General features: G+C 40.9%; 2 protein-coding genes across 2 annotated transcripts; one reads left to right on the top strand and one right to left on the bottom strand.

Annotated features, from left to right (window-relative positions):
- Positions 1-1,730: 1,730 nt before the first annotated feature.
- Positions 1,731-7,584, bottom strand: LOC110048010 (uncharacterized). The gene is made up of 5 exons (XM_089296571.1): positions 7,109-7,584; positions 4,680-5,185; positions 4,405-4,572; positions 3,825-3,920; positions 1,731-3,185 (listed from the first exon to the last, which is right to left on the bottom strand). Exons 2-5 carry the CDS (start codon positions 5,170-5,172, stop codon positions 1,978-1,980), a joined length of 1,965 nt encoding a protein of 654 aa, XP_089152697.1. The 5' UTR covers positions 5,173-5,185; positions 7,109-7,584; the 3' UTR covers positions 1,731-1,977.
- A 5,446-nt stretch (positions 7,585-13,030) lies between these two features.
- Positions 13,031-19,836, top strand: LOC110048009 (putative bifunctional amine oxidase DDB_G0291301). Its single transcript, XM_089296572.1, has 3 exons — positions 13,031-13,109; positions 14,297-15,292; positions 18,642-19,836. Exons 2-3 carry the CDS (start codon positions 14,382-14,384, stop codon positions 19,117-19,119), a joined length of 1,389 nt encoding a protein of 462 aa, XP_089152698.1. The 5' UTR covers positions 13,031-13,109; positions 14,297-14,381; the 3' UTR covers positions 19,120-19,836.
- Positions 19,837-20,122: the final 286 nt, after the last annotated feature.

Raw genomic sequence — 20,122 nt, 5'->3', positions numbered from 1 at the left:
TTAAACAGCTCCACAAATGTTACCTTGGAAAAGTCCATTTCGTATTCTTAATTAAAAAACGCCTCCTGTGAGTTAAATAATTTGTACCCTGTAACAGAAAGAGACCTAAATAGGAAGTGTGAGTGACAGGTGCTTTCCGTGAATTTCTTTCACATATTTGGAGCCAAAGGCCACTTTGGCTAATTTATCCTAGTTTATGTTGACATTGCAACAGTATACACGGTGACAGTATGTTCGAATTCAAGGGATCTGTTATTTGTGGAAATTAAAGGTCAAGCTGCTGTAGTGGAAAACAAAAGATTGACTGTCATATTACCTCCCTTGTGCTGAATGATTAAACTAAAGATGGTTATATGTTGACCTAAAGGGACAATTCTCTTTCTGTTAGCAATAAGGTTAATAAATGTAGTAAAGGATGTCCAGATAATTAAAAAACTTTCAGCTGTGGTCGACCCCTAAATCACTTCCAAAATTATGTTGAATGTTAGAATATTGGGCCATATTGGAGAAGTTATATATATTGAAACCTCGCCGGAAAATTTTACTGTTTATTTACTATAATATTCTTTTCTTAGATAAAATTGGTCGCACCTGAAGAACCCATTTTCCCCAGGGAAACCTTGTATTTCTCAGGTAATAAAAAGGCGCTTGAATCCGCTGTATTTTTGTGGGCTCATTCCAATATGGCAGCGAGTGGGTGTCTTCAAGCTCCTTCAAGCTCATAACACAGCAAGTCCGATAATAACAAATTGTTCGCACGCTTAGTTAGCTGGTTAACTTTGAAAAACACCCACAAACGGATGAAATTGTCCGCCTGCTTGGGAAAGCCTGCTAACGAACTAACAAGCGAGACTCAATTAAGGCTGGTTGATGTAGAGGCCGCCGATTCTGCTTCACAAGTTCACACTCAGCGCCGTCTAAGACCAGTCTTTGAAAGTATCTTTTCCTCTCGACGAGGGATTCAAAATCCCCACAATTGCACTTCTTCTTAGGGTGTCAACACGCACAGTAGAAAGGAGCATGGAAAAGTATGGCCGTTCTATATCAGGCTAGATATCAAGAGCGCTTTTTGTTTATTTAATTTAATTTATTTTTAATTCATTTAAACAATTTACCCATGGCAACAAGGGGCGCATCCAGGAATTTTGAAAACAATGTGTGTGCTATTCAGAGTCAAAAATCTGTACTTAGATATAAACTCAGCTTGACCTCACGCTGGTTATTTATTTGCCAGGTTTATTTCTACTTCTGTGGTATGGATTACATCAATCGCAAACGGTATTCTGATTCAACATTGCTTGAATTGAACTGCAATACACCCTCCTATAGCCCTTCCTTATTCATGTACGTATTAAAAAGCCTATAAAAATCGTCATATCACCATATTTCTTGAAGATTATTTAAACCAATCAAACTGTGCCAATCAGCGTGGGTGTTAGCTTGTGCCAGGGTCTTCTCCCGCCGGCCATTTTGAGACGTGGAGTAAGAATCTTTGGACGAGGTTGCCTGGAAACAACGACCTGGCCAATGGAAGTTGAAAAAACAAACAAGTGCGATGCGATATCCATTTTTTGAAAACGCGAAAAGTTAGTTCCGTCGGACGACGCTAAAAAGAGGAAAAAAGAAGATAGCCCATCGCGCGTTACAATTTTCTATATTAAAGTTTGGCCGTTTCACGCTATCAGTACACCATTTTAAAGCCCCACAACAACGAAAAAAACACACTCAGGTTTCTAGTCGCTGTAATCAATTTTATTTTGTCCCCAAAATAACTTTAGAAAGAAAACAAGCTACTTTTCTCGATTATATAAGGCCTGTACCCTAACAATTAAGACTTTTTAATATTTTCAATAACACAGTTACACTGATAATACGGAGCCATACCTTTGCTGTCTATCAAAAGCACTCAATTGCACCTTTACGTTAAACCGATTGTCTATTATCAAATCTGCTATCAAGCAAAAGTGCTCCGCGAAATCAGTTCTTTTTCTTGGGCCATTCGCCCTCGTTGCGAATGTAAAACTGAAAAGCTGCTCGTAGACCAGACTCCAAGGCACCCTGAATCCATCCTGCAGCAAACGAAAGGCCGTCACCAGCAAAGAAGATGTTAGCCATAGGGTATTCCATGACGTAGCGCACGTTATGATACTGGGTGGGTTTAAGTAGGGCATAGGCTCCTTGAGCGGTTGGGTGGTTGTACCATGCTAAGACGGCCCCCGTTTCAACCTGGTCTTTGATCTCTGGGTGGATGGTGGCTATTTGCTGTACTACCTCGTGTAAAGCAGTAGTAGGATCCAGGGAGCCAAAGAGTAAGGCTTCCGTCTTCCACGTGTAAACCAACAGGATGCCTTTTTCTCCAGGATGCTCTCCAGTGACGTTGCTTGGATAATGGAGCTGGCCGATTGGAAGATTTGTTTTTGAGAATCCTCCTTTAATGCCGTCTTTCTCCCAGAATCTGGTCCTAGTTTGTATGAAGAGTTTGGTTGCTGGACCGGTAAAGATGTCTTCTATGGCCTTGTGGAAATCCTGTGGGGGAGGCTCCGTGTGTTCATCGAGGGGTGTGTACTTGATCTGCCTTAGAATGTTGATTGGAGTTGCGACGATAACAGCATCTCCATCGACCTGGAAAGGTTGCCTGCTGTTGCTGAAGTAGCCTTTAACTACCACGTGATTATTTTCAGTATCATCTTCGTCAAATTTGTAGACAATTTCTTTGACTGTACGGTTGAAGTGAATTCTATCGTGAAGGAAAACTTCAGGATTCCATCCTCCGTTGTTTTTTTCGGTGAAGGCTTCTGGTAACAAAGACATCCCACCTTTGATGCAGTGCATGTCTGATGACCACCACTGTCCCAGTTGATCTCGGAGGTATTGCACAAGGCTTTGATCAAGCTGCTCTGTGTAGGAGAAGACAGAGTAGGCAGTGATGGCAGCATCAGGCCAAGGAAGGTACTTCTTGAGCTCTTCAAGGCTTGTCAAAGAGATGCTTTGTTTTTTTTCGAGAACTTTTTTCTCGACTTTTGTCATCACTGCTTCGTAGGTACTTTGTAAGAAGCCATCAAGTGGAAACTGACTCCAGACATCAATCCACTGATTCCAGGCATCGCTTGGTTTAACGCTGGGATCGTTGAGCAAATCAAGCAGCATGTCTGTTACCACTTTAGTGGTGCGATTATAATATTCATCTGCAGTTAGATAAAGATAAAGTTACAGTCAAAGATACCATCCAGACAAACTAATTTAAAATGTTTTTGAACTCACAAAGCTGCTTTGAAGACACATCAGTGGTGCGACTATAATATTCACCCGCAGTTAGATGAAGATAAAGTTACAGTTAAAGCTATCATCTAGACAAAGCTGATTCAAAATGACTTTAAACTAACAAAGGCACTTTGTAGTTGTATCGAACAAAAAGGTTAAAGAAAGAAGTCAATCGTGATTTTCAGTCCAATAGATAAATTTTGTTTTGAAATTCGCCTGTCCTGAGGACATCAGGTGGTTTTATGCTCCATAACCTAGTCTTTCTTTTTTAATTTATTTTTAGATGAGGCGCATTTTAGGTGGCGAACAAAGGCGATTAAAACTCGTGTTTCAATCATTCATTCGGACGGTTTCTGGGTCTTTTTGCCTTTCCTCGGGCCGTGCAATTTTGCGGGATTCCGTTGTGTGTCAAAAGCAAGGAAGACATGTTTTGAGAATGGAGTGTACAACAGTTTTCAGTGACTAGAAAAGTTTCACCTCTCGTGGCTGTAGAATACACTTATGGTGCTTGGCAAAACTGAAGTTTGCAACCACCTTAGACAGCTGCAGCGCTTTAAACTTACCGATACTTGTGATGCCTTTCACTCCATTTTTAATTAAAGTAGCATCCCATCCAGGCCAAAGTTTGTCCATCCAGGTCAAAGGATCTTTATTCCATTCTGTTGAATACACGAATTGGGAATTACCGTTACATAATTTACATTTACATAATTTACCTATGGTTAGCTGTAAGTAAGCGACGTGTTGTAAGGCCAGGCCACTACACTTCAGTTTATAGCGCCAAATTCTAAAATTCAATTTCACTCTTGAAGATATAAACTTGCTAAACTACAAGGTTACCCCTGGCTAAGGAGGGCTACATCCGACGTTGCAGGAAGACGTTTGACATTGGAACATTAACTAGTAGATTTTATTTACTTGTCTTAAAGACACTACTCCGTCAGTGCCTCTCTACACCCAGGTGTGTAAACGGTTACCGGCGAACCTAATGCCGGAGGTAACTCTTGCGATGGACTAGCATCCCATCCAGGGGGGAGTAGAAATACTCTCAGTCGCTTCATGCTACAGAAGCCAGAATAAGCTTCGGCCTGCTGGGGCCCCCTTGGCTCGTATGCAGACTTTACCTTTCACCATAAAGCTCACCTGCTATACGAACAGCGTTTTCGTTATAAAACTTGAGATACGCTTTCTCACTGTAGTTGGCAAAATGTGCCAAGGGTAGGTTGAACCGCTCCTCAGAAACATAAAAATCTGTGAGAAAATGGGTCTTGGGCTTCGCATCAGGGAGACATGGTAGCCTCATGGCACCAGCTGCAAATGAAATAAATAGAAATGAAAAAGGGTTACGAAATCAACCAATAAAGATAGTTAAGAGGTACAATAAAAGCTCGTCTCCACCAATCGATTATTATTCTTACCCTCACCGCGGAGTCCCTTTGCAAAACCATCTTTTTCCCCAAGGGTGTAAACTCTGCCTCCTACTCGCGTCTGGCTCTCTAATACTGTCACGTCGTGTCCAACTTGCGCCAGCTCAAATGCAGCGACTAGCCCTGCCATTCCGGCTCCAACCACAATCACTTTCTTCGGCTTTTGCGTCTTTGAATGCCGCTCAGGGTCCTCCATGTTCTGGATCCATTTTTGAAAAGCGTAATTTAGGCCCTCTCTGGCGACATCCATCAACAGTGGTTTTAAAAGATCGCTTTGTTGAACAGGTCCTTGCTCTTCTTTAATCTTAGGCTTTTTGACCTCATCGACCTTTTGACTTTCTTTGGTGGCTGCATGCATTGTAGGGAGTGGGCTTTTGTATCCATCATTCAGATAATTCCCCAGATCTCCAGTAATCCAGTTTGGTTCGTTCTTTAACAAAACCCTACCTAATCGCTTAGCGACGTCCTTCTTCTTTGTTGTCATGGTGAATTCCCAGCTGTAGATATCAAAGAGATTTGATGAGGGTTTTAATGGGGTTAATCGTTAGGTGTAAAAATTGGAGAATTTTAAACGTTGGCCGTAAAAAATGTTAATCGTAAAAAAAAATTTAACCATAAAAGTAAAAATCGCATGATCCAACATTTTTGTGTGTTGTCTTGAGTTCTTGTAACACAAGGAAAAACCAAGAGTAGCAGTTTACAATTCGTATAATAATACCTTCCGTTTTTTCATCCCGATATGGTCCTAAGGCCTTAATTATGTTTGCAGCATCCCGGACCCTAAGAGCTGGACTTGTTTCGGGGATTGCCCAGGGGTATGGTAACAGGTAAGATTGAACCATGCATAATTGTCTAACATTTCCACCGACTACTTGGACACGAATGTGGTCTGCTCAAAAGTAAATATAGCAACAGACGTTTGAGTAAGTTCACCGGTATCCGGTGGCAACTATTTTGTATCAGAATGCATCAAAAGCACATAGGTATTAGGCTAAACTTTAAGGACGTATAACATGGACTTTTCTCAGAATCTTTAAAGTGACCTGCAACGGCTTCGCTTGCTTTGAACGCTTCTGAAATCGCGTACAATCGTGCTTTTATGAGCGACCTCTCTCATAAACGTGTATTTGGGCCCGGGTGTGGAGACGGAGTCAAAGCGCTTTCAGAGCATAAGTTGTTATGTTGAATAAACTTAATTATTATTATGCGAGATGTAACCACAAAGAAAGCAAACAAATGAATGTTGTCTCGATCAGTCACGAAACTAAGTTTCGGTCACTTTTCCGTCCAAAAATAGTTGTTATCCTGTAGTTTTTTCATTACTTATTTAACCTGTTTTAGTTGTGCTTTACAGGAACTGTTGCCATCCTTTACTGAATAAGCCGCTTTCAAAATACCATATCAATAATTCTTGCAGGCCACAATTCACTTGAACATTCCTTACTACTTTCAGTTGCAAAACAATTTCTGCCATACAATGACTGGATTCGCTCAACAAGGAAGGTCGCTGGTCAAGCTCGCGTTGAAACACGAATGCGTTGTTAGTGACTTTCAGCTTGTCTTGTCTGAAATTAATTTCTTCAGTCATTAGTAATTCCACCACATCCTTGCGCTCAAAATAATATACCTATAGATTTTTGACCTGAACTGCAGCTGATGCCGACGTAGTTATTTGCTCATTGCTTTGAAAACAGTCCGTTTTCTCTGTTATGTTCGGCACCCCGGTCAAGTTAACTGAAACTCTCGACGCAAGACTGCAAAAAGGGTATCGAACATCCCGTAAGCGACCACCCAAAATGTCAAGTTTAGGTGGTCGCCATCGGGAGTTGGTCGCTCACGAGGTCTTTGACCATATTGCGTCAAAATTTTGCCTAATTAACATATCGTAACTGCATAGACTTACCCTATGTTTTAAATCTTTTATTGAGGTGAAAAGTCAATTTCGAAAAAAATCCGGCGCTTCCCAATGAGAAATTTCCGTCTCTTGTACTACCCAGGAATGCGATAATGTTACAACACCTTATTATCCAATTTCCGCTCTATTATCTGTCAAGTAGCCGCTTACATACGGTTAAAAACAAAGGAAAACTTTAAAAGTGGTGGCGATCGCTTACGAGAGGTGGTCGTTTATAAGAGGTTCCAAATGTAGTGATTTGACTTGCAAACTTTTAACTTGGTACTTTGGAAAACTGGTCGCTGACGAGAGGTGGGTGTTACGAGAGTCGGTCCCAACCGAAGGTCCGACTGTACTCCTTAAAAATCGCAGACGAAGTCGATAGTAAGGCTTTAGGGTTTTAGACACCAAATTGTACTTTTCTATGCAAGCGTCGAAGAGCCCTCCCGGACTGTCCGTTTCAACATACGTAGCCGTTTATTTTTGACTGCGAATAGAAACACGACTTCTAATTGTATGTTCTTACCTGTGGTAACTTAATTCAGGCAGCAAGGTAGTCAAGGGCTTCTGCTTGAATGACCAAGTCCAAACTGTTGCAACGATTTGATTTTAACAGGTCGATACGTGCGTAGCCCAGCAATCAATTGCGTTCCCAATAAGCGTTCAGAGCATTCGTTTTGTATGACACTTGAATTGAATAAAGTAAATCATCATTATGCAAGATTAAACCACAAAGAAAGCAAACAATTTAACCATAGTTAGTAGAGGGGACTGGTTATGAAGCCCGGTAAACCTCAAAGGAGCAAACAAAGATGCCAAGATTTATCTTGGAAGGTCCACGACCGTGCAGAATCTTTTGTTTTGCGCTCATACACTATGCATGAATTACGTAACCAACACGTTTCTATTGGTTAGTTCCTCAGTACGGAGTAAACAACTATTGTGTTTTGTGCACGGTCAAGGCCAAAAAAAGCGAACAAAAACATACAACAAAGAACTTTGAAGGGTTTCATAACCATTCCCCTCTATTTACTATGATTTAACGCTGTCTCGATTAATCACGTAGCCTGCAGAACAGGCGGATTAGCGGCTCTAGCGCGATACTCCGCCTGTTGTGCAGGCTATTAGTAACGAAACTACCCTTCGATAACTTTTCGGTACAAAGAATGACTTCTACCCTGTAGTTTTTTCATTTCTTATTTAACCTGGTTTATTTGTGCTAGGAACTGTTGAAATTCGAATGACTTTAAACAAGGTGAGTTCCAAAGCTGAACGAGCAGAGTTGCGGTTTGGGGACCGTTCATTTTTTATGAGGGAGGGGGGGCTGGTGGGATTTGGGAAGCACCATTTAAAAATCGCATGACCCCCCCTCAGCTTACTAATTTTTTCATATGGCCCCCCTTATAGCGGTAATATTTTGGGATGACCCCCCCCAAAAAAATTGAACAAACAATATTTAGATTTCAACTTTTTTAATATTTCTCTATTATCCCCCTACTTCACGTTATTGTGCTCACTATGAAGACAAAAGTGCTCATAGTGCTCATTCATAAACTTCTCAATCTTACGGAAGTAACAGTGGCCTGGAACAGAGTCTTTCTTTGCTCCTGCATTGTGATACTGAACCAAGTACAAAGTGTTGTGAGAAAACTGGAAATTTGTTGATGTGTTGTGTGAAACACATTGTTACATTTAATTTACAGATGTCTTTATTTGGAAGGTTTTTCCCTCTACTCTAGTGACAGGCATGTATAAATGTTGCCCTGTGCAGGTAGAACAAAAAGCTATGAGTGTTCTCAAATCTTGCAAATAGTGGATTACATTTTATAAATTTTAGCATACTTGTTATGGTTTAAATTTATCTATGGTTTAAAATTTCTTAATTTTCAATGTCTCAAGTTCATTGTCATAATTCAGAACAAAGAGAAATGAAAATCCAATTGGTTTGAAAATTTTAGCCAAAACTAAATTTAAACGATAACATACCCATGAAGAGCTTTTCCAATCGGGAAAAGAGTGCATTACTACATGAGCATCATGAAAGAGGCTCATTCCAAAATGCGCAATAATGGCGAAAGCGACGAGTCGTTTAAGAAAAGGTTTACAGCTGAACGATCCAGGTAGTTTGACATCTTACAAGCAAAAGAAGCAATCTTTCTAAGTGCGGATGGCTGTTCAGAAAGGGCGAGTGAGTTTTCCATGCCACGGTACCAGTTGAAGCCCAGTGATGGACGAAAACTGGACTTCTCCATCAAAGAGCACAGAGCAATGGTGGAAAAGTTGAATGTCATATTGAAAGATGTAAAGGAACACGATTCCACACTCTTTCAGTCCAATTGCCTTGCTTTGAAGCAGGGCGAAGAATTTGCCCACAGTTTTAATGTAAAATAGATCAAATGTATAGAAGCTAAGTTGACGAAGGTCACGCAGGACATGGAAGCACTAGAAAATAAGAAGAGCAATTATAACAGCATATTCAAGGGCATACTCAAACAGCACATCAATAAAAGGAGAAGGAAAAAAGAAAACCGCAGAAAGTCAAATGAAAGAAAGAGGAAGCGGACTGAAAACAACGTCCAACGAGTTTATGGAATCTGTGTTGGAAACCCGCTAGGAAATGATCTTCCACAATGCCTTGTGTACCCTCCTAGAGCGGCCGTTCCGGAAGAGTGTATTAAAGTTGAGGATGTTGCCACGTCGTTATTTAGAAGAGATGGGCCATACGTCGCACAGCTCTTGGAAGGGAATTATTTCACCAATGCTGCAAGAAGCAGAATCACCACCAACCTTGAGCAGAAAGTCAGAGATTATGTTTACACCTTCATGTACCCTGAAGAGTACACTCTGACGGAAAGCATTGCTGCTTCTTGCAGCATTGGTGAAAGAGAGTCCCATAGCAGCACAAGCGGCGACGAAGAACTCGACGACAGCGAAGATGAAGATGAGTGCCAGAGAAAGTTGCATTCGAAAATAACAGTGTTGAATACTTTGTTTCAGTATCTACAAATGCTTTATGTCGCCAAACGTTTTTTTAAAGCAGAAGGAAAGTTTGTAATAAATTTGTATCCTGCCTTCTATGTTTATTCTATAGCAATTTTTTTGATATTCAGACATTATGCCATTTTAAAGTTTTACTAAAATATTTCACGTGACCCCCCTTTTTCCCTTATTTTTTTGGGATGGCCCCCCCTCGAAAGCCATTTTTTTCGCATGGCCCCCCCCCCAAGTCCCACCAGCCCCCCCTACCTTATAAAAAATGAACGGTCCCTTGGGCTTCAAAACCGGATAGCCCTTTGTAATAAAACTTTCAAATTTTGTTTTGTACCGGACGTCTGCTTGAAGGACAAAGGGAAAACTGTAATGAAAGCAGGCTGCTTAAGTGGTTTGACGAGGCGTCTGTTTTTTTTTTTTTTAAATTTTAATCGGACACTTGGCATAATACAAAGCGTAATTCGCAAATTGCGCCATAGGTGCCACGCCCTTACGCTTTTGGAACGTTCAAGTTCGCTTCTGTCACGAACGCTCAAGAATGAAGCTTACGAAACGCATAATACAAATGCGCCAAAACTTCTTGAAAAGTGTTCCGTTTCTTCTGAAACTGTATGCCAAAAATGGAATACCAGAAGGAACAAGAACTCAATCAATAACAGATGTGCACAGTGTGAATAAAATACAGTGAATTATCGACACTCCCGTAATTGTTGTTGTTGTTGAGTGTTTATAGTGGTGGATGTTCTTGGCTACAACTACCTAGTTCTCAGGTGTTAGGGTCCAGCAAGAAACAACTCCAGCTTAGTGGTCAGAGCGGGACTTGAACCGGCGACCTCCAGAGTTCAAGTCTGGCGCCCTAACCAAGGTTGTGCTCTATTTAGTGTCAGGCCTGCAGATGTTGAAAACAATCTGTGTGCTATTAATTGTCAAGGCTTAAGAATTTGAACACAATCTGTGTGTCATTTAGTGTCAAGGCTAAAGGATTCGAAGACAGCTCATTTGTGTCACGCCTACACGGCCTGGGTAAAGTCAATTTACCAAACGAATAATCAGAATAATCAGACCTAATGATTTAGCATGATCAACTCTGCTAATTAGTTGGCTTTTTTCTTTTGATGTGAAGGGTTAGATTATTGGTTTGTAGCCAGCGATAAAGATTCATTAGCTCTGAATTTAGGCTAAATAACTGATGAAAAAACTACAGTGTGACAACCATTATTTGGACAGAAAAGTCATCGAAAAGCTCAGTTTCGTGACTGATTGAGTTTTTTGCTTTCTATGCAGTTTCATCTCGCATAATGATAATAAGCTTTGTTGTTGTCGTTATATGTTGAATGTTCATAGTGGTGGATTCGCTTAGCTACAACCAGCTAGTTCGCAGGCATGTCACTTAAACTAAAAGAAGAAGCATTTTCAATTAACGTAACATGCTTCAAAATCTCGACTGGCAGGAGGCGTGATCAGTGTTTATCCAAGTGTTATGACAACTTATGCTCTCAGCTGATTGGTGGTTACACGCTCATCGACCTGTCAAAGTCAAACCAAAGTTTTCATGGCATTTTGAATTTCATATTGAAGCACCGTACCTAGTTCGTTGCAACAACTTCGTCATTCAAGCAGAAGCTCTTGCTGCCTGACTGAAGTTACAACCGGTAAGAACATACAATTAGAAGTTGTGTTTCTGTTTACAGTCAAAAAACTGTTCTTGGTATCAAAAGGCTAGGCATGTTACAACTGCCAGAACGGGGAAGAAGTCCTTAACGCTTGCACAGAACACTTTTCAAAACGACATCTACTATTGGCTTTGTCATGCACTGATTATTAAGGAATAAAAAATTTTTACGATCTTGCGTTGAGCGTTTCGGTTAACTCATCTGCTGTACGGAAGAAAACAACTTTTTTTCAAAGCAATGTGCAAATAACTACGTCGCCTTCAACTGCAGCAAAGGTTACACGTTACCTATACACGTACTCTTTTTTTTTTGTAAGAACGATGAGGCTGAGATTAACTACAAGCTAAAAACATAGTAAATAAGCGTTCAGTGCCTAAGTTGAATAACGTAAATTATTATTATGCGAGATGAAACTACAAAGAAAGCAAACAAATTAACGTTGTCTCGATCAGTCACGAAAAGTTCTGTGCTTCGATCACTTTTTCGTCCAAAAAAAATGCTGTAACCCTGTAGTTTTTTTCATTTCTTATTTAATGTGTTTTATAAATTGTGCAAGGAACTGTTGAAATTCGAGCGACTTTAAACAAAGTGAGGCTCAAAGCTGTACAAATAAAGTTGCGGCCTGGGCTTCAAAACCGGACAGCCCTTTGTAATAAAATATTCAAATTTTGTTTTGTACAGAACGTCTTTCTGCCTGAAGGACAAAGGGAAAACTGTTGTAATGAAAGCAGGGGCTTGGCGTGGCATCTGTTTTTTATTTTAATTAGACACTTGGCATAATACAAAACGTAATCCGCAAATTACGCCATAGGTTGCCACGCCCTTACGCTTTTGGAACCTTCAAGTGCTCTTCTGTTACGAACGCTCAAGAATGAAGCTTATAACACGCGTCATAAAACTGCGCCAAACTTCTTAAAAAGTTTTCCGCTTCTTCTAAAGCTTTACGCCAGAAATGGAATACCAGAATGACTCGAAGATTCATTAAATACTTTGATAAAAGTAAGAAATGGGCAGCCAGCTGGATTTAACGAGGCGTGTGTCGTCTGCTGCCCTTTGTCAAGAATTCGAACACAGCTCAGTTGTGTTCTATTTAGTGTCAAGCTATAGGTGTTAAAAACAACCTGTGTGCTTTTCAGTGTCAAGGCTGAAGAATTCGAAAACAGCTCAGTTGTGTTCTATTTAGTGTCAAGTCATAGATGTTGAAAACAACCTGTGTTCTTTTCAGTGGGTTCAACTCCCGCTCTGACCACTTAGCTGGAGTTCTTTCTCGGTGGACTTTAGTTCAACTACTCGGTCATGCCATAGTTAGTAGAGGGGACTGGTTATGAAGCCCGGTAAACCTCAAAGGAGCAAACAAAGATGCCAAGATTTGTCTCGGAAGGTCCACGACCGTGCAGAATCTTTTGTTTTGCGCTCATACACTATGCATGAATTACGTAACCAACACGTTTCTATTGGTTAGTTCCTCAGTACGGAGTAAACAACTATTGTGTTTTGTGCACGGTCAAGGCCAAAAAAGCGAACAAAAACACACAACAAAGAACTTTGAAGGGTTTCATAACCATTCCCCTCTATTAACTATGCTTAAACTAAAAGAAAGAAGCATTTCAAATAAACATAATAGGCTTCAAAATCCCAACTGGCAGGAGGCGTGATCAGTGTTTATTCAAGTGTTATAACAACTTATGCTCTCAACTGATTGGTGGCTACACACCTATCGACCTGTCAAAGTGAAATCAAAGTGTTCATGGCTTTTTGACCTTCACATAAATAAAAGCAACCTGCTTTCGCTGCAACAGTTTTCACCTCGTCATTTAAGCACAAGCCCTTTACTACCTCGCTGCCCCACTGAAGTTACAACCGGTAAGAACATACAATTAAAAGTTGTATTTGTATTGGCAGCGAAAGAGCTGTTCTTGATATCAAAGGGCTAGGTGTGTTACAACTGACAGAACGGGGGAGGGATCCTTGACGCTTGCATAGAAAAGTGCTATTTGGTGTTTATACCATGAAACTGTTCAAAATGACAGCTGCTATCGACTTCGTCTGCAATTATTAAGGAATAAAAACCTTTCTATCTAACGATCTCGTTGAGCGGTGCAGAAGATAACAAATTTTTTTCAAAGCAACGTGCAAATAACTACGTTGGCCTCAGCTGCAGCAAAGGTTACACCACAGGGGACCCGAACACTACATCAGCAGTAAAAATAAGTGTACTTTTATTTACCTGTGTTCCTGTGTCTTTTTTGCCTCCGAATATTATCTCTGCCGCTTTGTAATTATGACGCTCCAATTACACCTTAAGTTTCTATCATCGTCGTTAACTATTAACTCTCATCGGGGGGAGAGATTCTCAGCTTTCATAACGGCCGCGCGTTCTCTTTTAGCCTGCGTAGCAAGCGTTTCTCTGCGGTTCGGGAGCAAAGAATTACCACGCGGGCAAAACACCGCAAATCCCGTTTCTCGGTCTTTCTCTGCTCTCCAACCCGACGAAATCGCTTCCTACGCAGGCTAGTTCCCTTTTCTCCTTCTCTTCCGCGATGAGAGTTAATAGTTAACGACGTTAATCGAGACTTGAGACGTAATCGGAGCGTCATAATTACAAAGCGGCAGACGAAATAATATTCGGAAATGTAAACCGCCTTCGCTTCATTCAAATCCCTTCTAAACGACTCAAAAAGACACAGGAACACAGGTAAATAACAGTACATTTATTTTTATTGCTGATAAAGTGTGTGGGTCCCCTGTGGTTACAAGTTACCTATACACGTATTATTTTTTATAAGGACCTTTTCATAAGAACGATGAGGCTGAGCTGAGATTAACTAAAATTTAAGAACACACTGACTCAGAAATTTACCCAGGCTCAACCTTATCTTAACCAACTATGCCCCCCTCCAGATATTTAGGCAATGTTTTATCTGTTCAAGAAAAGGAACCACGCACTTTTCAAAGACTTTTTAGCGGCATTACCATGCATATTCTAAGGTTACTAAGACAGGTCACGTTTGACTCATAATTGCTAAGTCTTTACATTATTCCATTCACAGTTCATCCACACTAAAACTTTAGACAGAACAGAAGAAGAGATCGCGTGGGCGGGGTTAGAAGGAAACGGCATCAAAACAAACGATCATGGCTGCGAGTGACCCTGAATTATACGACGTGATCGTGGTCGGCGGTGGCCCCATGGGATTATCCGCGGCGTACCAGTGCGCTGTCAAAGAGGGAAAGAAAGTAATGATCATTGAGCAGTACAAATTTGGAAACACATATGGTTCAAGTCCTGGGTTTAGTCGCCAATTTCGTATCTGCTACTCAGAGCGATATCTGTGCCAACTGGCTATCGAGTCAAGTAAAGAATGGGACAAGCTCATGCAAGAGTTAAATGACAGCTCCCTTCTGGATAGAACAGGCTGCCTTTGGTTTGGCGATGCTACTGTCGAAAGTAGTGAGGGCAACATTGACAAGGCTGCAGAAAACCTCAAAGCGTTGGGAGTAACTGACTACGATTTGCTTGAAGGCAAAGAGGCAATTCAGAGCGATGAGCGGTTTTCTTTCATTTCGGACGCGGTTAACGACATCGATCATCCAAAAGCTCTGTTTGTTGGTGATGGGGGCACCATAAATGTACCTGCCGTTATCGAAGGCCTTCAGAAGATGTTGAAATGTTCAGGTAAAGCTGATCTAGTGGAAAATGCGCCTGTCAAACGCATTGATTACAGTTCGGATGATGAGGTGAGAGTGTGGATCGATCAGCGGCCGCAATGCATCCGATCCAAGAAAGTGATCCTGACGCCTGGCAGTTATGTTAACGACGTCTTATCAGCTCTAACACCCACCTTCACGGAGAAGATCAACCACACAATCTATCTGTGGAGCTCCACCTACTTCAACAGCATCCCTTCTTCGCCTTCAGCCCCAATGAAGAAATGGCCTATTTGGTTCTTCTTTGGTCAGCCGAAAGAGAACGACCTAAACCTATACTACGGTTTTCCGAGCGAAAAGAAGCGGCCAGATTACGCCAGAGTTGGTTCAGCATTCACATCAAGCGAGAGATTTGACTACAAGCTTGACCCTCCAGACATAAGCGACAGGCCACTCGATCAAGACGCTCTAAGCTTCACTGGTGACTTCGTGAAGAAATGAATGCCTTCTCTTATCCCCCAACTATTAGCTGAAGAGCATGCAACATGCATCGCTGGCTTTGCTGAATCCAGTGATAAAGACGACGACGGCGTCGGTTTTGTTTTGGATTTTCTACCAGAAGCATGCAGCAATAACCGCATCGTCCTTTTCACAGGTGGATGGGGTATGAAGTTCGTGCCTGTCATTGGAAAGATACTTGCAGATTTGGCGATTAAAGGGAAGACAGAGTACAGCCAACTCATTAAGCCATGGAATATTAACCGTGGAGTTCTCGTCAAAGCAGGTGGCACTACCATCATGGCTCAGCAATCGGTAAAAGGTAGTACCAGTTTGCAGCGAGCAGCTTTGTTCGAAAAGTGGTTAGGCCCGTAGGAGGAACAAATTAAGTTGTGAAATAGTAAAACTCTCCAAAAAATCCATTGGGAAACTAGTAGTGAAGAAAAGTCAGGGTCATAATCAATAAGTTTTGGAATTTATTTGTTTAGTTATATATATTTTGACTTCCTTTATATTACACAGTCGTCCTACTGTCTGAAACAGAAATGTCCTCAGTGAACGTTGCACCAATTGAAAATGAATCACAAAAAAACGCCAACGGGAACATGAATTAGTATTTGCGTACTGAGAAATACCTGCGCTTCAGTTGCTTCAATTGTTCCTCATTTTCTTTTGAAAATTATCCCGAATCTAGATAATGATAATCTTTGTATATCTTGTTAAAAATGGCATTACGTAAAAGTTATCAGCAGTTGCTGATTTTGTTTTGTAAGAATGCATGTCTCAGCTAATTTTTCAATATACGTTACATTTAATTTATGCTCTCATGATGCCCAAATTCAGGGGCGTAGCGTGAGGTTGTGAAGGTGTACGCCCAAGAATAAAATTTCGAGTGCCAAAGGCGCTTCAAACGTAACTGGTGTCTCCCCCCGAAAAATTTTGAAATTCGAGGTCTCGGAAATGCCATTTCTTGCAATTTCCGAGGGACATTTCAATAAATAAATGCAAGGGAAAATGCAATACTTAGTTCTTTATTCTACCCATCTCTAGAGTTTTCGGCAAGCCACAACAAAAACAGGGGGTAAAACAACGATATAAACCTAGGGTTTACAATGTTTACGTGTGTGGGGGCCGTGGAGGGTAGAATTTTTTGCTTTTGTCAGTCACTCCACTATTACGTTTCTTGCCGTTTGTGGATTTTATGAAAAGGTACTGGAGAGACTTACACACATAGACAGCAATTTAAAGTTTAAAAATCGACCAGATTTTATGGTAACTCTAAATAAAACTTTCAGGGAATAAGAAAAATGTTTTTCCAGATTTCAGCTGTACGCACGAGCGTACGTACGTACACGGACGCTACACCCCTGCCAAATTGTCGTCGATGGATGAATGATGAAGCCCTCTCACTCGGCGAGACATATAGACACTCTTAACTTCAAATCCCGCAGAAACACCACACCACAAAGTTTTTGAATGGAACGTTGATTTTTAAGGACACTTTTCTAATAGTAACACTACAGTGCAAAATAATAGTCAAGTGTAGTTCCGCACGTTTACTTTCACTTTCCTAATATAGAAGATATCGTATTTAGTAATCACAGGAGCATCATTCCAATTATAATCCACTGTATTTCTTTCACATTGTGTACATTTGTTAATGATTGAGCTCCAGTCTTATTCCTTCTGGTATTTCAGGTAAATTTTTCGAAGAAACGGATGACTTTTCCAAAACGTTTTGGTGTTGTTGTATGACACATCTTATAAGCTTCATTCTTTAGCGCTCGTGATAGAAGCACACCAGTGGCGGATCCAGACCCTGAGCTGAGGCGATGGGAGGTTGAAGTTCAAAGCTGCACATGCGTCGCATGGGGGAAGGGATATATGTAAATAGTGTGCCCAATTAGCGTTTTCTAAGCTTACTACCATTGACACTTAAGTAAAGCCTTTCATTCATTCATGGAAGGTTGGAGTTCAAAGCCCATTTCCAAATATCAAATAATTAATATTGTTAGCGGCCGAAATTCACTTGAACATTCATTACTAGCTGCATTTGCAAGACAACTTCCGCCATGAAATGACTGCTGTCAGCTCAACAAGGAAGGTCGCTGATCAAGCTCGCTTTGAAACACGAATGCCTTGTTTATGACACTCAGCTTGCCTTCACTAAAAGTTAACTTCTTCCTTAGAATTAGACCAGGCGTCTTTAAAAAAAAATATCTCTAAATTTTCAACCTTTCTTGCAGCTGATGCCAACATAGTTATTTGCACTTTGTTTCGAAAACAGTCTGTTATGTACTGTTATCTTCGGAACCGCGGGTAAGTCGATAGTAGAGCTTCAGTGTTTAAGACAGTAAATGGTACTTTTCCATGCGAGCGTCAATGACCCCTCCCTGGACTGTCAGCTGTAACATGCCTAACCTTTTGATACCAAGAACAGTTATTTAACTGCCAAAAAAAACACGACTTCTACTTGTATGTCCTTACCGGTTGTAACTTCCGTCAGACAGCAAGGTAGTCAAGAGATTCTGCTTGAATGACGAAATCAAAACTGTTGCAACGAAAGCAGGATGCTTTAATGTGGAAGTCAAAAAGCCATGAATACTTTGGTTGAATTTTGACAGGTCGATGCCAATCAAATGTGTCCCAATAAGCTTTCAGAGCTAAAATTGTTATGACACTTAAACAAAGTGAATTATCATTATGTGAGATGAAACCGCAAAGAGAGCAAACAAGGTCATGGGTTTGAATTGCTTAAAGTGTATGTGTAACTGCGATGATCAATCATGTTTTCATAGTCTTTCTCCGCAGTTCAAATATATGATCTTTCACATGTTCACTTGTAAACCAGACAGCTCTTGACATAATATTCAAATTCTGTTATGTAAAGAACTTCTTCTTGAATGACAAAGGAAACTGTTACAACAAAAGCAGGATGTTTTGGTGGCTTGGCGTGGCGATCGTCTTTTATTTCATTCAGACAGTTGGCATAATACAAAGTGTAATTCGCAGATTGCGTCATAGGTGCCATGCCCTTAAACCTTTGGAACCGTTAACGTGCGCAGTGGCAGATCTAGGGGAGGGGCCCGGGCCCCCGTTATTTTGGGTAAAAAAGAAGAAATCACAGAAGAAAGAAAAGCCTATCTGGTACTTTTTTGGGCAGCCGAAAGAGAACGACTTAAACTTATACTATGGTTTCCCGAGCGAAAAGAAGCGGCCAGATTACGCCAGAGTTGGTTCAGCATTCACATCAAGCGAGAGATTTGACTTCAAGTTTGACCCTCCAGACATTACCGACAGGCCACTCGATCAAGACGCCCTAAGTTTCACTAGTGGCTTTGTGAAGAAATCAATGCCTTCTCTTATCCCCCAACTATTAGCTGAAGAGCATTCAACATGCCTCGCTGGCTTTGCTGAATCCAGTGATAAAGACGACGACGGCGTCGGTTTTGTTTTGGATTTTCTACCAGAAGCACGCAGCAATAACCGCATCGTCCTTTTCACAGGTGGATGGGGTATGAAGTTCGTGCCTGTCATTGGAAAGATACTCGCAGATTTGGCGATCAAAGGGGAGACAGAGTACAGCCAACTCATTAAGCCATGGAATATCAACCGTGGAGTGCTCGTCAAAGCAGGTGGTACCACCACCATCAAGGCTCAGCAATCAGTAAAACGCACCAGATTGCAGCGGGCCGCTATGTTCCAAAAGTGGGTGGGCCCACCGTAGATGTTAAACAGTAAAACTTGCCGAACAAATCCAATTGCGAAATTAGTCAGTGCCGAAACGTCGTGTTTGTAATCAACGGGCGTAGAGAGTGACATTTTGGATTTTATTTCCATTTACTTGTATGTTTACTTCCCTTATATATACCGTCGTTCTTCTTTATGAAAATGGACATGTTCTCAGTAAACGTCGCATCGATTGAAAATGAATCAAACAAACGCCAGCGGGAACACGAATTAGTATTTGTGTTCTGAGAAATACCTGTGCTTCAGTTGTTTCAATTGATTTGAAACTTATTCCTAAAAATTTCCCGAATGTAGATAATAGTGATCGATGTGTTTGTAATTAAGAAGGGCATTACGTAAAAGTTATCAGCAGTTGCTGATTTTGTATTGTTAGAATGCATGTCTCAGCTAATTTTTCAATACACTTCACTGGCATTTAATTTATGCTCTCATGATAGCCCAAATTGTCGTCGATGGATGAATGATGAAGCCCTCTAACTCCGCGAGACATACAGATGCTGTTAATTTCAAATCATGCAGAAAGACCACACCACAAAGTTTTTTAACGGAACGCTAATTTTTTAAGGACGCTTCTCTAATAGTAACACTACCGTGCAAAATAATAGTCAAGTGTAGTTCCGCCCGTTTAGTTTCACTTTCCGTATTTGTAATCACAGGAGTGTCATTCCAATTATAGTTCGCTGTATTTCTTTCACATTGTGCACATTTGTTAATGATTGACCTCCACTGTCTTATTCCCTCTGGTATTTCATTCCTGAGATAGATTTTTAGAAGAAACTGACAACTTTTCCAAAACGTTTTGGCGTCGTTGTATGACGCATCTTATAAGCTTCATTCTTGAGCGTTCGTGATAGAAGCGCACTTGAACGGTTCCAAAAGCGCAAGGGCATGGCACCTGTGACGCAATTTGCGAATTACGCTTTCTATTATGGCAAGTTTCTGATTCAAATAAACGACAGACGCCACGCCAAGCCACTAAA

Source organism: Orbicella faveolata, unplaced genomic scaffold (assembly GCF_042242905.1).
Source record: "Orbicella faveolata isolate gen_17 unplaced genomic scaffold, um_ofav_v1 contig_27, whole genome shotgun sequence".
Taxonomy (NCBI): Eukaryota; Metazoa; Cnidaria; class Anthozoa; order Scleractinia; family Merulinidae; genus Orbicella; species Orbicella faveolata.
This window is presented reverse-complemented; position numbering and strand designations above follow the sequence as displayed.